General features: G+C 43.1%; 1 protein-coding gene across 1 annotated transcript in view; it reads left to right on the top strand.

Moving 5' to 3' along the window:
• Positions 1-18,347, top strand: part of RYK (receptor like tyrosine kinase) — a 146,530-nt gene that overhangs the window by 56,523 nt on the left and 71,660 nt on the right. The window contains exons 7-8 of the mRNA XM_050965488.1: positions 4,308-4,408; positions 10,465-10,590. Of these exons, the coding sequence (XP_050821445.1) occupies positions 4,308-4,408; positions 10,465-10,590 (227 nt within the window). The remainder of the gene's footprint in view (positions 1-4,307; positions 4,409-10,464; positions 10,591-18,347) is intronic.

Raw genomic sequence — 18,347 nt, 5'->3', positions numbered from 1 at the left:
ATATCTATATATACACATGTATAATTATCTAGGATTACATACGTATTCACAGTGTTCCAAATACTGCAGGCCCATCTATTAACATCACTTTGTAAGAATATAAATTCAAATGTGTAATCTAATAAAAAAAATTACTACTACTGCTACACAGGAGTGCAAGTAATTCAGGACTCTTACTGGTACCGGGCAGGGGCAGCTCTGGCCCGTGGAAGGGCCGGGGTTAAGGGGTCTGCGTTGCCCAGCCAGGCTGCCTGGTCCACACTGCCCGGGGTTCCCGTGTCGATTTAAAGGGTCCAGGCCCTTTTAAATAGTCGGTCCCTTTCAAATAGCCATTGGCGGCCGAGGTGGAGCAAAAGGGGCAGGGACCTTAAAGCAATGCAGGGTCCTTTGCCGCAGCAGCGCTTAAACATTGCTGCGCCCCACTCTTGTCGGCAGCCCAGCACTGCTGTGGCAAAGGACCATCCTTAAAGTGCAGCTGTGGCAGCATTTTAATGTCCCTGATCTTTTTGCTTTCCCCGTCAGCGGCCCTGCTGGTAGGGTCCCTACCGGTAGGGCCGCCGGGGGAGAGAGGGGAGGGGCAGCAACGTTAAAGCGCTGCTGCAGCAGTGTTTCAAGGACAGTCCTTTGCCGCGGCAGCACTTTGAGAATCCTTAAAGCGCTACCGCAGCGTGGCTGCCCCCCCGGCTGGCGGTAAAGACATACAACACGTTTCTGTTCCGCACTTCCTGTCAATTTCTGTGTCAGTGAGTACATAGCAAGTTCCTGTACTGCGCGTTAACGAGACTTGCATGTTAAATAGGTAGCACTGGAAGGCATGGCGCTACCGCATGTTAAGCGGATGTGTGTGTAAATGGGTCTGTACTGTATATACTGGCATTTTTCATACGTGTGTGCTTTCCGCTTGGTGTGTGTGTGTGCCAGTGCACTGAAGCCACAGAACTTTTTTCCATAGATTTAACTTGTGGGGGCAGCACATGCAACCTCCGCCCATGATATAAAGGGGCGAAGCTGCCCCAATCCTCAGTTCCTTCTTACTGCCTGTGATCAGTAGTCAAAGCATGTGTGTGCTAGTCACGCTTTCCCTTAACTTTCTCTAAGAAAATAATTTCCATTATGTACATAACAGTTTATACTGATGGCTAGTGGTACTTGTTTTAGTAACCGGTTTAGTTTCTTACATTCTCTGGGCTTTAAACTCAGTAGCAAGGCATGTCTAGGTCTGTGGGAGTGAAGTGCTGTTACTGCTGTTAAAAACCCATGCCAGTCAGTGACCCTTATGTTAGTTTAAAGTGTTTAGGACAGGGTCGTGTATGACATAAGTCCCCTAGGTGTATGGGTTTTAAGACCAGGACTAAAGTTGAGTGGAGTTTGACTTCGACATATCTTACTGGAGGGGGCAAATCTGTATCCATTAAGAACCCAGCTGCTCAGTACTTAGCGATTTGGTCTCAACTCCATCTTGGCATGCACTGCGAGACTTGGCAGTTCCCTTTGTCACAGGGAATGCGTTCTCCTTCCCTGGTACCACATAAACACCAGAAGGAGTTGGATGCTTTCAGTTCCTCTAGCTAGAAGACATTCTCTTCCACTTTGAGAGCTAAGGCCCCCGTGGAGACTCATAAGAAGTAGTCTGGTACCAAGCTTAGAGCTCAGCCTAATCCAATTAGGTATTCCTTGATACGACATCATCTAGCAATATATCTGTTGACTCTGGCATTACTTTTAGTGCCATCAAGACAGATTCCATTGCCAGTCCCTTGTACATCGACTTCGTTTGTGATACACCCCAAGCTCTTGGAACTGACAATACCTGAGGTTTATGCAGTTGTCAGGGACCGTCTTTGCCCCAACCCTGCGTTCCGTGACCCTAGTGACAGATGCTTAACCTTTCCTTTGGGGAGCTCATTTAGGGGACTTCCAGGCTCAGTGTCTCTGGTCCGATCTGGATCTCTCTATCCATATCAATATTTGGGAGCTTTGAGCTATCTGCCTGGCTTCCCAAGTGTTCCTTCCCCACATCAAAGGTTGTTTGGTGCAGGTGCTCAGACAACACAACTGCGATATCCTATCTAAATAAGCAGGGAAGTGCCACCTCAAAGCCACCTTTGCCAAGAGGTAATGAATCTCTGGTCTTTCTGCATCAGGAAGGAGATTATGTTCAAAGCATCTCACCTTTCCAGGTCTTAAAACCGTCTAGTAATCTCAGCAGATTGTTAACAGAGATCATGAATAGTTCCTCAGACCCGAAATAGCGAAGTCTATTTTTCAGATTTGGGGAATGCCAAAAATAGATCTGTTCACCACCTGGCAGAACAGGAAGTGTCACCGTTTCTGTTTGAGGGCAGGTCACAGCCTGGAGTCTGTGTCAGACTCCTTCCTACTATCCTGGAAGGGGAAATTCCTATACATTCTCCACCCCCCACATCCTAATGGCTCCAAGAGTTTTGAGCAAGCTCAGACAGGATCATGCCCATTCAATTTTGATAGCGCCAGCCTGGCCCCATCAGATTGAAAGGCTCAGTAGATCCAAGAATCAGTTTGGTATCCTAGAACCTTCCCTCAAGTTTTGGTCATAGTTTTGCAGGACTCTGCATCCTGGCCCTTTTGGCATATGCTGGTATCTTAGATGCCTAGTGGTTAACACTCCTGGAAGCAGTCTATTCACTTGGAGTTCAAAATGTTTTTTTTAAATAGCAGGAAACCTTTCACCAGAATACATACCTCAAGAAACCGAAGAGATTTTCAGTGTGGTCCCAGCAGAAAGATCTCTCTTCTTCATGTGCTCCCATTCACTTAACTGGATTACCTGCTTCACCTGAAAGAAAGGACCGTCTGTCAGTTCTGAGAGTTCATCTGGCAGCTATCTCTGCATTCCATCCTCCTATAGAAGGAAACATCTCTTTTTCCCCCCAGTCCTCTGAGTGTTAGTGGCCTGAATATAAAGATATTTATTTTAATAAAAATGGACCTCAATTTTTTTACCAAAGTGGTATTGGATTTTAATCTCTGAATGTATACGCATCAATCTTTTTTCTGAACCCTCACTCTCAAAGATAAGGAAAAACTTCAGACTGTGTATGTTGGTAGGACGCTAGTCTTTTACCTGAACAGGATTAAAGAGTTTAGAATGTCTCGAGTTGTTTATCTCCTCTGAAAGGAAGAAAGGGCAACCTGTCACTTTGCTGAAGATTTCTTCTTGGATCTCCTCCTGTATGTCTGTGCTATATTACTAATATTCCACTGCTTCAAAGAGTTGAGCACACTCTACGGGAGCACAAAACTGTATCAGCTGTTTTCTTCAGTCATGTTCCCATCAGTGACATTTGCTAGGTTGAGAATTGGTCATTGGATAATACCTTCAGTACTCATTATGCTCTTTCCAAGACCTCGACAAAGGTAGATTTAGGAGAGTGGTATTGCAGTCTTTGTTTAGGTAGACTCTGTTACCCTCTTCCATCTGGAATTTCTAGTGAGTCACCTAAAGTGGAATGGACATGTGCAAGCACTTGAGGAATTAAAAACTGTTACATACCTGTTTGGTAACTCCTTTGAGATGTCCATTCCATGACCCAGCCTCCTCCCTCTCTTCATTGGAGTTGCAACTGATGTTGACTTTCAGTTTGAAGGAACTGAGGAATCAGGGCAACTCTGCCCCTTTATACCCTAGCTAGCAACATGAGCACGTGGAGTATCTGATAGAGGTACTGCTTTGGAAAAAGTTCTGTCTTCAATTCACTGTTGTGCACACTCCTAAAATGGAATGGATATGTGCAGCACACCTGGAAGAACAAAAGTTACCTAACAGGTATGTAACCATCTTTACAGGTCTGAACCAAGGTGCATGTGTGTGTATGGAAGCATGAACTGTACCCATCGGCTGTATGCTTGGCTCAGACTGGTGCTGTGGGTCTATTTCTTGAATGTTATTCAACCACAATAGATGGCTAGTATCAACAAAATAAGGAAGGTATATGAAACTTCCTGGAGATAAGTAATGCTTTTTGTCTGTCATGTCTTATCTGTACATGTATCTTAATATTTCAACGAGGATTGAGAAAACTTAATAGAAAATAGATCAGTATGCAAATCAATTAATGAAAAGCATTAAATGTTAAAAAAGTAGTGATAGAGTTGTGGAGAATCAAACTGTGTACTATGGGAAATCACACTGCTTCCCTTAGTCTCAGTACTGGGGATAATCTTCTAAATTTAATTCTGATATGCTGTAATTTCTCTGACAAGATCTTAAGAATTTTATGTTACAGAAGCAAGTTTGATGTTTTGTCAATTTTTTTGGTTTAAAACAGCATTAGTGACAGCAGCAGCTCACAAGGTTTATCTCAGCCCTCTACACAGACGACACAGTACCTGAGAGCTGACACCCCTAACAATGCCACACCAGTAACCAGTAAGTATTAATCTAATTACAGAAACGTACAACAGATGACTCTGGGCTGGCCTAGTGTCCCAATGATTAGAAGTGCCCTATTGATGACATTCATATTGACCAAGAGGGAGGAGCATGAACAACATCTGGGCTTGGCATCTGTTTAGCCTGTGCTTCCTGGGTCTCTGATACCAATTTGCCAGCCAAAATTTTTCTTTGAGGTCACAAGCATGGGTCAGTCCTGGGTCTACTACTATTCAAGGATTGAACTCACAAACCTGGGTTTAGCAGGCCAATGCTCAAACCACTGAGCTATCCGTCCCCCTGTGATAAGCTCTGCTATGTCATTTTGCCAGTTTAGGCAAACTACATGTTGCTGTTCTGTCCAAGGCATCACCACATCTATATGAATCTGTGGTTTTGCTTATCCTTAAATTAGATATTTTTGCATTTGGGGAGAAATCTCTCTACTCCTCTGCTTTATCAAATGCATCTATTACAGCTGTCTCTGGCCATGTCTGTGCTACAAACTTGAGTTGACACCAGAACTGACTGGACTGCAGTGGAGTCTCAAATAGATTCTGGCTTGCGGCATCACTTGCCTCCCCTCATCCTCCTCACCCTTGCTGTTCACACTGGGGGCCTGTGACTTGGGCTCCTCGGAGGTATCCAGAGTGGTCTGTGGGGTGGCAGTAAGGTGTCTACCAAGTATGGCATGCAGCTCTTTGTAGAAGAGACCATTGGCCCCCCAGCCTTCTGATATGCCTCATGCTGTTCCTTCGCTTTCACGCAGCACTACTCCTGATCCCTTTCGTACACCTTTTCCTGCATCCCCTGTGCAATCTACTTATAGATGTTGATGTTCCTATGATTGCAAAGCCTCTTCTCCCAGTAGGCCCAGGAGATCAATATCTCCTATCTTTTCCAGGACAGAGTGCATCTGGATGTGTAGCCGACATGGTCAGCTGGGTAAGAGGCAGCGGAAAGCTGCTAGGTGTGCTCTGAGCTGTATGGCCAGGAAAAGGCATTTCAGAAATTTTCAGGGCTTTAAAGGGGTGGGAGGCCTCTTGGTTTCCATGACCCCTGGGCAGTGGAGTTCACAATTATGACCAGAGTGGTCAATGATGGACATTGTGGGACAGCTGCTGAAGGACTGTTAGGGTCAAAATAAGTAACCCAGTGTCTACACTTGCGCTGCATCAACTTCAATACCTTGACTATGGCTCAGTGTCACTTGGGAAAGTGGTAGTACTGCTTTGCTGTATTTGGATGCTTATATTCGTTGGAAATAATTTAAGTGTAGACACTTTCATAGCTAGGTCCACGCAAGGCAGCTTACTTCGGTCTAACTCTGTAGTGTAGGCCAGGCCTGTGTGTATCCACTGATGTCTTGCCTAATCCTTCCGAGAAGCTTTCTTATGCAGTGCTTTAGGATTTCTTGAAAACAGCAAATAGCAGTATGTAGGAGAAAAAGATCTGCAGGAAATGGATGAGATAGGGTCAAGCATCTTCATTTAGGGCTCAGGCTTGGACATCAGTATGAAATACTAATGCTTATTTCTGGGTGCTGTTGCTCTGCATGTTGCTGCTCCAGGCAGAGCAGAAAATCCATTTAAAAGCTTCAGCATTTAGTTATCTTCTGCTTTATCTGGAACAACATAGTGGAGGTAAAGATGAGGAAATAGAGTTGTGAAGCATATGAGGGAAAATATAAGAACAGCCATGCTGTGTCAGACCAATAGTCCATCTAGTCTAGTATCCTGTCTTCTGACAGTGGCCAATGCCAGGTGCTTCAGAGGGAATGAACAGAACAGGGCAGTCATTGAGTGATCCATACCCTGTTGTTGAGTCCCAGCTTCTGACAGTCAGAGGCTTCGGGACACCCGGAGCATGCAGCTGCATCTCTGACGATTTTGGCTAATAGCCACTGATGGACTTATCTTACATGAACATATCTCATTCTTTTTTGAACCCTGTTATAGTTTTGGCCTTCACAACATCCCCTGGCAAGGAGTTCCACAGGTTAACTGTGCGTTGTGTGAAGTCCTTCCTTTTGTTTGTTTTTCTTTCCATTGGGTGACCCCTAGTTCTAGTGTTTATGTGAAAGAGTAAATAATACTTCCTTATTCACTTTCTCCACACCATATGGGGAAGCAACAAAGGATTAAGAGGGGAAACCAGGAAGTACTGAGGGAGCTGTAGATACAGGTTAGGAGAAGAGAAACCACTAGTGAAAAAGGCCCTGATCCTATATCCACTGAAGTCAGTGGGAGATTAGCCATTGATTTCAATGTTTGCAAGATAAGGGTTTGGGAGAGGAAGGAAACATCTTAAAAAGTCAAACAAAATAATACCTAAATGAAAATTGGGAAAGGTTGAGGAAAGAGAATGGAAGAAAAGAGAACACAGATTCAGAGATGACTTGTTAACTGAGCTGTGGAAGATGTGGGAGACCGGATGCTTGTGATGAGAGAATAGCAAGTAGATATTGTGCAGAGGTGGGTGCATGAGAAGCATCCATGAAAGGAAAAGGAGCAGACAGTGTGAAAGCCTATCACACAATCAATGCTCATTAGATGTTTAAACCATTAACTTTCTAGTAAGACTATATGTCTCCGCCATCTTATTTTTCTCCGGTACCAAAAATCAGCCCATTCCGTTTCTCCTTAACCTCTCCCATCTCTTTTCCTCTTTTGATGTTTTATCTATTGTCACCTTTGTTGGAAGTCTCTTGAGAAACCTGGGAAAGGAATTGGACTGAGCTTTATAGTGGAGATGACTGACTGATCAACTTCACCTCTGGTAGGAGAGTTCCTGAGTAAGAAATTCATTTATAAAACCACAACAGTAAGGAGGAATTGCCTTTCTCCCCATGCCATACTGCCAAAGCAGTCAAAGGAGGACTCTGTTGGCAATGGAGTCTCTGGCACGGCTTGAGGGTTCTGGGACTTGCTCCCTCTGTGATCATAAAGAGCCCACATTTGGAGACCTTCTGAGCAGGCTGTAAAAGACATCTGTTGATAGGGTTTTTGAAGAGGGCTAAACGCATGATTAGACTATGGAAAGGTGCTTTTCTCATAGGTGACTGGCTTGCAGAGTTCCTTTTAAATGAGTTTAATGTTGCTGGGGTTTTGTTGTAATATGTCCAGAGCTTTGTGCAGGCTTCTTTTTTATTTAAATTGAAATAAATAGATGAGAAATAGCTTCACTTTGGCTTGTAATATCCAAATTTAGACCTGGCTACTCCACTTCTTGTATTAAATCATATAATTATGACTAATATTTTCTCCTAAATGATCAACTTAATTGCATATAGGTTTTTTTTACAGAAACATCTTTAATGGCTGATCTAACTCACTTTTTCTATCTAATCTATGAAGCACTGAGTTAATATTTTGATGCTATATTTAAAATAAAAATTGTGTTCTTTAAGTCTACGTCCACTAGAACATCTCTCTCAAAAGCTTTAGTGCCATCATTGTGCTTGATGCTTTACAGTACACCCAATTAAAGACAGTCTCTCCCGCAATGAGCTCATAATCTAGGAGGTAGACACACACAAAAACAAGAGGATGAGGCAGAATTCAGGGATAGTGGTAATGTTCTAGTTTGTAATTAATTGTTGCTTGTATGGTAGATATCAGTTGGGTTTTAAGTGGGGACTTGAATGAGGAAGGATGGTGGTTTGAATGGGAACAGATGGTGTAAAAAAATCCCGTAGAAAATGTGTTTTTGGTGGAAATTGAAAACACAAAAACTTGGGCTGAAATTTCAGTTTTTGCTGAAAAATCAAAATTTGCCATGCAGTGTGCACGTCTCACAAAAAAAGTTATTTTATTCAAAAACATTTTTTTTTCTCAGAAGTTTTGACTGATTTGACTGGGCATCAGCAGTGTGGGAGAAAAAGCATAGAGTCAGGAGTATTGAGAGTGTAAAGAAAGGAAAGAGTTTCTAGGGCTGGAGAAAATGTGCTAAAGCATGAGGTCAGAGATGTAGGGTAAGGTAGGGCTGTGAAGGCTTTCCAAGCCAATTGTGAGAAATGTGAACTTGATATGTTTCAGAGAGCCTGTTTTGAGAGATCCAAAGAGGAGGTGACATGACTGGGCTAGCAGGTGAGGAATATGACTTTGCAGCTGCCTTTCACATTCACAAGGAGGGTGTGAACTGTCAGTGAAGCCAGAGAGGAGGAACTAACTCCACCTTCCTGTTAACCCCAGCTGCATATAGAAATGTATCTCCAGTGGGAAGTTTAGAAAGAGTAAAACTGTAAATCAAGTCTCTTTTTTGTTCTTTCTTGACAAAGCTCAGCTGTTTGCCTCAGCACATGGCAGTTCTGTGTATACTGGCTGAGTTTTGTTTAGCAGTGGGATAAGTTGAGGTTTTAATCATATTTCACTATTCTGCTACCTAGAATAGGATGAATGTGTTAAAGTAAAAATATTAAAACATTCATTTTTTAAAAAATGCTCATATAACCAAAAACTTTCCCGTTTGTTCTTCTCACTGTGATGTTACTTACGCCACCAGTGCAGTATATCAGGAGAAATTTCAGCGAACCTCCTTCGCCTTCAGAAATAGACTTAATCTCAAATAAATTTTCCCGATGCCTCCAACTGGAGGAAGTTATGTATTTATAATCTCCAGTAACAGTCCTTGAAATTGCATACACTTGTCTTCCCTAACAAAATGAATTCTGAAGTCTGAGTTCACTCTCTAACAAAAAAGCTCCTGAAAAGATGATTTACAAATAGAATTAAGAAACTCTTAATTAAGAAACTATTTCAAAATTATGATGAATGCCCACAAGAGGTCAGAAAAAGATATTAGCATATAGTGATTTTAGATCTACCTTTTTCCCAAGCCCTCTTCCCCTTTCTTACATGCTATGCTGGTGATGTCATATCAAATATAGGAGCAACCGTGTGGGGTTTCAGTTAAGTTACACTTTAGTTACTTTGGCAAGATCTTGAGCCCCTGGAAACCTATTAATGAGCCTAAAAAGAAGACACTCACACAATCCTTGTTAGACAGAGCCCTACTCCAGCAGGCTCCCTTGATTGCTGGAGTGTGGTTTGTGCTACCTGTGAATTCATATGCAATAGTTAACTCTCCTAGGAGGTGGGTTTGAGGCTTAACATTTGTTTTGCTATCTTTGGATGAAAGATGCTGTGTAAATTAAATGATTGCACTGCACTGGTGATGTCAAATAATCCAAGTTTCTTTAGGTTTTACAAAGGATCCTACTCTCAGTACACCTACTGTTTGTATGAAACCAGTTTTACTTCTGTGCTTTATGACAATAAACATCAAACCAGATTTACAGGGGCAATTCTGTGCATCAGCATTACCATGGTGAGACTTCTTGCTGAGTGGAGTTCAACCTACATTTTTCTATTTCTAAAGGTCTTTTACCTGTTGTCTGAGACCCATACTGATGGGGAAACAGTAGAAATGACTAAACAAAAAATATATGTATAAAGTAAACAAAAAATCATTTTTCTCTCTGGTTTTAGTAATCTTAAATGTTAATTTGTAACATTTTGGATAAATAAGACTTTCAAGTTGTTCCTTTAGATGTTTATCCATGGACTCCATTACTACAATATTAAAACTTTCCTGAATATAGTCACCTCTTTAGAAGTCTCAGATGTCCAGAAGAGGGCACTGATGTGCCTGTGCTTTTCAGATTGCTGTTGTAATCCATAGTCGGAAGTTGGCTTCATTGTAGCCATGTACTGCACAGTTCTGAGCATGATTATTTGTTGCCTGCTAATCTTGCATTTGGTTAAGGCAATAACTGGCTTAAGTATATAACAAGGTAAACAAAAACTGAATGAGTTGGTTATATAGAATGACTGACTGAGCATATGCTCACTGCAGAGGCATTTATATTCATGTTGCCTTTCTCAGTATATTTTCCTGCTTGTATTTTATGCTGAAACCTAATCTCGATTACTTACAACTGGGCATTAATTTGTGTTCTTTCCATCTGTAGGTGGTATTGAGGGAAGTGATGTGCTTGGATTCACATTATAAGGGTATTTATATTAGTTTGTTTGGCTCTGCTGGCTCCTCAGGTTATCCTACATTACGGATAGAGAAGAATGATCTTAAAAGCGTCACTATGATGGAGGCAAAAGCTAAAGTGAAGGACATAGCAATCTCCAGAGAGAGGATAACTCTAAAAGATGTACTCCAAGAAGGTATTTACAAGACTTTCCTTCAACACTTGTTAGGTACCATGAGTGATATATTCTTTTGTCCTCACATGATTTTCTCTGTAGAGGTGCAGACTCACCCCTGCGGTGCCTCCTGCTGGTCTCTCAGGGAATTAACTTGATTCAGCTCCGGAGCGCCCTCTGCAGGCTGATGATCTGCCTGTCCTCTGGCCCCTGTGTCCTTCCCAGGACCCTAGTGCCCTGTTAGCTGGGGTGCTGCCCCTGAGCAGCAACCCCTTTCTCTTTGGATCTTCTCCTCCCAGGGGAACCCCCACCCACTAGTCCCACCTCACCTCAGTATAAGGTTACTGCTAGTCATCATCTAGCCCCACGCCCTGAGGCAGACTGCAGTATCAGCCTACTCATCACTGGCAAGGTTGGGTTTGGACCTGTTGTCTTGGCCTACCCCTGGGCTGCCCTCCGCAACCCCCAATACCTCTTGGCCTTCTGCTAGGCTGCAGCCTGGGGCTTTCCAGGCTGGTGCTCCCCAGCCTTCCCCAGCCCTGCTCCACTCAGATACTCTGTCTCTAGCTCCCTGCAGCCAGGCCCTTCTCTCTCTACAGGCAGAGGAAGACTGCCTGGGCCTCTGGCTCACAGCCTTTTATAGGGGCCAGCTGGGCCTGATTGGGGCATGGCCCAGCTGTGGCTAGTTCCTCAATCAGCTTAGCTTTTCCCTGCCACAGCCCTGTTCCTGGCTGCTTTAAGCCCTTCAGGGCAGGAGCGGGTGTCCACCCCGCTACACTCCCCAAGAATGTTACACACGGACAATAGATGTTACTTCTGTTTCTTGTGTGATTTTTGTTGAAGATGTAAGGAAATGATTAGAAACTTGAAATATGCATACCATTTGTCCAACAATTTACTTCTTTAAACATGCTTTTCTCTTATTTTCTGGTCTCCTGAATTCCTCAAACTAAATTATTGTGAAAGGTGGCATTTCAATTAGTGTCTGTCTTGATAATATATTATATTTAAATAAATCTTAGCATTTGATCAGGCTTTACCATAAAATGTTGGCTGACTAACTGCAACTCAAAGTTATGGCAAAATAACTCATTTTCCACTGGTAGAGAAAGCACTTCACTTCACTGAAAAATTCAGTCAGCCTTTAAAATTTGTCTTAGCAGTCTCCCTTTCAACTCAGCCAAATTAGAGGATGCTAAAGGAAGACTCAGGTGACTACCACAATGTGAGTAATGGGTGCAGAGTAAATAGATTGTGGATGTGAAAGTTCACAAGAGAGATCATTTGATTCTTTTCTGTCTAGCTCAGTGTTTTTCATTTTGAAAGTACACTTGTAGATTTATGTTGACCTCAGTTTTGTATCTGGTAATGTAGAAGTCAAAAGAATCTGATTTTAAAAATATCTGTTTTCATGTTCTCTCAGTAATCTGTACAATTACGGTAGATCTATGCTTTTGTGTATCTTCTCCAAAACATGACTGGAGTTAGAGCACTCAAAGCTAGAGGTCTGAGCTATTAAATCACCTCGTGAGAGCTTATGCTGAATCTTTGAGGAGATATAAACTAACTGCCTCTGTTCTTTTTCTTGAAGTGAACTTAGCCACTTGAGTGTTCACATTACACTTATCTAAAACTTTTTTTAAACCTTACTGAACTTTGTTCTTCTGTCTCAACTAGTTGATTCCACAAAAAAGAGCTGGTTTTAAGGGCTCTTGAACCATTAATTTGCTTCCTTTGTGTGTAGGGGAAAATCTTCTAATTTTCTACTTCCAGCCATTAACTCTAATGCAGAGAGACATGTAAAGAATTGAAAAAGCAAGCATCCTCAAATGCCGCCCCAGGTATGCTCATAATGTCCACAACAAAGAGAAATAGGGTTGCTTGTCTTGCCTTGGAAAGGATCCAAGTGCTTCTGAAGGCAAGATATGCACAAATACTGCCTTGTAGCTGGATTGTAAGAGACACTTCAGATTTATATTTGGCATGCCTGAAGCTTTCTCACTTTATTTGAAGTGTGTCATAAACTTTGAAGTGTGTCATATAGGCTCAAGTGAGTGCCCCACTTCAAGTCAAGTTTCTAAGCCAGAATCATCCATTTCAATTCAGAATTGTAGCAGTGCTTTGGCTGTAAGTGATCAAGAAAAAGAAATTTTCAGTCAAAGGGGTCCATCAGTAGAAGTATTAGTAAACTTTTCAGAAGTGCTTAACTCCTATTAAAAGTCAATGGAATCTGAAGTTAGTTATCCCACATCTGAAAATCTTGTCCAGAACTTATTGCAGCACACACTTTCAGTTGTTTCAATATTGTATCACAGGCATTACTGTGGACAATAGTGTATTATGGAAGCTCTCACCACTTGACCCTATGCTCTGCACACTATTTCCAGTAGAACAGGGGACGTACAAGGCCAGGGAGAGGTCCTGATCATGGATGCAAACCTCACTTTCTCCGTTAGACATCTAAATAAGTGGCATGACTTTCAAATGTGCTGAACCACCCATCTCCTGTTGGTGAGGTGAGAGGAATATTATAGCAAGAATAGGTCAGGAGAGGTTGTACCATCGTTCTAAAACATTGGGGTGTGCCCCGCAGCACAGTTGTCGTGGTTTTGGCATAGTGTCATGACACCCAAACATTGGCACAGTGCTGGGTTACTGCACTGCGACATGACTAGGTTCTGCGAAATCCTGCAAAACTAACTGATATGAGTCCCCAAAAGTTGGTTCTAACAAAGCTTTTAATTTGGCTAAATTTAGATGGGATAGATGATAATGGTAGGTAGAAGTCAAAAGAATCTGACATGCCAGTTTCTGGTAAGCTAGATTAGTGGCCCAAAGCTTCAATTTTGGAGGACTGCAAATTTGGAGTTTTCAAGGAGCACCAACTGAAGAGCATAGCGCAATTGTAATTATTACTTCAGGAAACAAGCATGCTGTCTGTATAGTTTTTGTACATTTTCATAAGGATTTTATATTAATATTGTGACTGTTCTGATGTATTATAAAAATGCTACATGAAATTGTGTGTGAAGTGAGACAGAGTATATCACTGATGTGCTTAAATACTGGAGAATATGAAAGATTAACTTGTATTAATGCCTTCATCCCAACAGTTCATGATTACAAGATAGGTAGATACCAGCTGCAGTACTGAAGATGGAAAGAATAATGCTAAAGTCATATTATAGTATAAAATGTCCTTGCTTTTGTGGGATTCTTCAAGCCTTTGTAGAATTATAGCATAGATCTAAAGTACCTTCAGCAATGCTCTTTTCAAGTCTTTAATGGAGGGAGGAAGACTGGCTTGCTTTGCTTTTAAAACAATCCAGGCTGTGTATTTGTGATTGATTCCATGTATCAAGGCTGATTCTCCACTCTGGCACTTTGAGTGCTGAAGGTGGGGGCCTGCAAGGATTCTAAAAATTAATATTGACCACTCCAGGCTCGTATTAAACTCTCATGGTTACAGCTTTTCGCTGATCTTGGATGGATAGATGCTGCCACCACCCAAGTGCATTAAAAAACCCTGTGAGACCCCAAGAAGGTGCATTTTGGAATTCCTTCCTATGACGTACCCTCAAGCCCTTTCACCCCACCCTCTGGGAAAGATCTGAGGGAAAAAAAAAAAGGAAATCAGCTGTTGCCACCAGCTAATTAAACAACATATGCACAAACCTCTTAGGGCACAAAAATCCAATCCTGTTCTTTATTTTAAAAAAGTAAACTTTTATTAAAAACAAAACAGAGAAGTACATTTGGAACTTAGGCTTTTTGCTAGATAAAAAAAAATTACAAAAATTAAGCGTTAAGGTAGCTCTCTTGAGGTTCAGCTTAGAGGTTACAAGCAAAACAAAGCACCTGTGATTAGCACAGAGGGGTCCACAAGCCATAAAGAAATAAGAGATAAACCTAATTGCATCTTCCTAGACATTCCTGATCTACTTGCATATCTGGAGTTTCAAATAAGTAGTTTCTAGGTAAGACCTGGTAACTTTCATACCTCGCCCACAACTTTTTACAGCATAGCTGCTCTATCTCTCCTCTCTGGAGAGAACAGACAGACAAAGGGAAAGTTTTTTCCCAATTTTAAAAAGTTCTATGCCTCCCTCTTTTGGTCAGGTGCCCACTCCCTTCCTTTAACCTGTGGGCTTTTTTAATCTTTTACAGGTAAAACAAGTAGAGAACAGCTACTAACAGGGATTTTATAGCAAACTGGCTGGCCAAGGGTCCTTAAAAGGGAGCTGCTCCCACCCCCTCCCCCTTTATTTATCACAGCATGTTAGCTCTCTTTAGAGCTAACTGCTTTTTACATGGACTACAAGAACGTGTCTGTTCAGATAATCTGTTTTTCTTGTAGTTAGGATATAGAAATTTGCGTCTTACTACAGTAGCATATGGTGCTAGCCGCTGTACAATCACAGTTCCTATTCTGAAGAGTGGACAATCTAAGGGCATATCTACGCTACAAAATTAAGTCGATTTTTATGTAAGTTAACATCAAGCCTTCAATTTAAGCAAGTCAATCTTGCGTGTCCCAACTATGCTCATTGTGTTGTTGGAGTGCATCCTCACTAGCAGGGCTTGTATCAATACACGGAGCGCTGCACTGTGGGTAGCTATCCCACAGTGCATGTAGCCGAGTGGAATTTTGGTTTGGACTTGCAATCCCCTATGGGACCAAAACATTTGTGCAGGTGGTTATGGGAATGTGGTGTTTGCCTCCCATGATGCGCTTACCTCTCTCCCTGAAATCAGTGGCAAAGAAATCAAGCCTTTTTTGCACCTTGGTTTGTAAACCTTGGGTTACCTGCACAGACGCCATAGCATGGTAAGCATGGATCCTGCTCAGCTGTACACTGTTGTGAGCATTACAAACACCTTGTACCTTGTCCTGCAGTATTTACTTATCCAAAGCAGGTGCTGCCACGCAAAACAGTGTGATACCACGCAAGCAGTCCTGCTGGAAGGCACAGAGCGGAGCAATTTGCAGTTGCTGGTGACAGTCGCGACATGGTGGAATGCTGCTTCTGGGCCCAGGAAACAATCACTGACTGGTGGAACCACATTGTTCTATGATGAGCCGTGGCTGCAGAAGTTTCGCATGTGTAGGGCCACTTTCATGGAACTATGTGAAGAGCTTTTCCCAGCCCTGAAGTGCAGTACTAAAATTAGAGCTGCTCTGACAGTTGAGAAGTGAGTGGCGATAGCTCTGTGCGACATTGCAACGCCAGACGACCAGTCAGTGCAGAATCCATTCGGAGAGGGTAAATCTACCATGGGGTCTGTTGTGATCCAAGTTTGCAGGGCAATCAATAGACTTCTGCTAAGAAGGGTAGTGACTCTGGGCAATGTGCAGGACAAACTGGATGTTTTTGCCACGATGGGGTTCCCTAACTGCGGTAGGGCTATAGATGGAATTCATATCCCTATCTTGGCACCAAACAACCTTGCCAAAGAGTACATAAACCAAATGGGATACTTCTCAATGATGTTGCAAGTACTTGTGGATCACAAGGGCTGTTTCACTGACATCAACGTGTGATGGTCGGGAAAGGTGCATGACACAGCATCTTTAGAAAGTCTGGTCTTTCCAGACTGCAAAATAACCATTGGTGATGTTGAAATGCCAATTGTGATCCTGTGAGACCCAGCCTACCCATGGCTCATGAAGCCATACACAGGCAGCCTGGACAGCAGTAAGGACCGCTTCAGCCATAGGCTGAGCAAGTGCAGAATGGTGGTGGAATGTGCCTTTGAGTGTTTAAAAGGCCACTGGCATTGTTTGCTTACTAAGTTAGACCTCAGTGAAAGCAATATCCCCATTGTTGTTTTTCCTTCTGTGTGCTCCATAATATCTATGAAACAAAGGAAGAAAAGTTTCTGGCAGCGCAGAGGTTGAGGTAGATTGCCTGCCTGGCTGCCAGTTTTGAGCAGCCAGGCACCAGGGCAGTAAGAGCACATCAAGGGGCTCTGCGTCTCTGAGGCTTTGCTAAAACTGGTTTTCAATGACTCTCAGTAATGTGACACTTCAGTGTTGTTCCTTACCAACCTGTCTCCTTCATTGCATTTTCTCCCCTATAAACTCCACCCCCACTAACCAGAGTGTGCTGAATGAATAAAGATTCCTTTCTCCTCAGTCCATTAAGTTTTATTATGCTCACGAACACACAGAGACAGCAAAGAAAAGTAAGTTAACCTGGGGCAAAAGGGCTCATCACACGGGGGTGCGGGGACACAAGGAAAGCTTGCTTACAATTGCACTGCAGTAACAATCAAAGATGTGAGTATGGGCGCGTTCTGGTCCTTGTACCCTCCCCTTTGACATTTGGGAGAGGAGGATGTGGAACTTGGCGATGATGGCAGCAGGTTCAGCATAGGCTGCAGAGGGACTCTAGCATCCAGCTGCCTTTCTTAAACCTCAACCAGACACCTCAACATGTTTGCTCCTTCATAATCTGCAGCATCTCATCCTATGTGGCATGCTCTTTTTCCCTGCATGCTCTCTTGTCCTCCCTATTCTTGTGCAGGTTGTCGGACAGTGTAATCCTCGATGCGCTGAGCTCCGTCTTCTCATTCTTAGAGGCACGCATTAACTCATTGAACATATTCTTCCTAGATGTCTTTTTCCACCTTCTGATCTGGGAAAGTCTCTGTCCTGGTGTGAGGGATGCACTGACGAACAAGGTTTCAGCTGCAGGGAATGCAAAGGTTTGCAGAGTACCTCAGTGAAAGCTTCATAGAGATCTCCATGGACGATTCCAGGGCCATCCCCATGCACACAAACAGTCTTTTTCTGAGAGCACCTTCTGCACAGCTGCAGTGGCCACCAATAACCACTACACCTACTTTTTTGTTCAGATTAAACATTAAAAATAATAGCATGTAACCCCTACAGTGTGATTGGAAAGGTGCCTTCCCTGGCATCACCCTCCACCGACAATTGGTCCTGTGAGGCTCCAGGCTTAAAAACAGTTCCTCCCCTCACCTGCCTCACATTCTCCTCCTCCTCCTCTTCCTAGTCAACAGTGTTCTGCTTGCTGTTGCTCGAGGTCACCAGGGCTGCTAGGAGGTATCCACGGAGCATTTTGGGGGTAATGGTGGCGTCCCCACCGAGAATCACATGCAGCTTCTCATAGAAGTGGCATATCTGTGGTGTAGAACCAGAACAACTGTTCACCTCGCTTGTCTTCTGGTATGCTTGCCAAAGCTCTTTTATTTTCATGTGGCACTACTCCGTGTCCCTGGTGTAGCCTTTCTCCCTCATGCTCTGTGTGATTTTGGTACTGATGTCAGCATTTCTTCTGCTGGATCGGAGCTCTGCCTGCACAGACTCTTCTCACCACACAGCAGTAAAATCCAGCACCTCCTGTGTACTCCATGCTGGAGCACATTTGCAGCCTTGAGTCTCCATGGTCAGCTGTGCTGGTGAGCTCTCCAAACTGATCAAACAGGAAATGAAAATTCAAAAGTTCCTGGGGCTTTAACAGGGGAGTGGCTGTTTCCCATGTACCTCGCTGTCATGCAGTGGCGCTGAAAGCGCTCTCCAGAGCGGTCACAGTGGAGCACTGTGGGACACCATCTGGAAGTCAATTCCTTTGAATTATACAACTCAATGTCTACACTATCCCCATGTCGATCCGTGGACGACGAATCAAATGCTACGCCTCTTGCGGAGGTGGAGTACAGAAGTGTACTTTACAGGTCACTTAGGTCAGCGGAAGGGACTTGGTAGTGTAGACACATACATTGTTAAATCAACCTAATGCGTCTTATGTTGA

This window comes from Gopherus flavomarginatus, chromosome 8, assembly GCF_025201925.1.
Source record: "Gopherus flavomarginatus isolate rGopFla2 chromosome 8, rGopFla2.mat.asm, whole genome shotgun sequence".
Classification (NCBI taxonomy): domain Eukaryota; kingdom Metazoa; phylum Chordata; order Testudines; family Testudinidae; genus Gopherus; species Gopherus flavomarginatus.
Note: the sequence above shows the minus strand (reverse complement) of the source record. Positions and strands in the feature narration are given on the sequence as shown.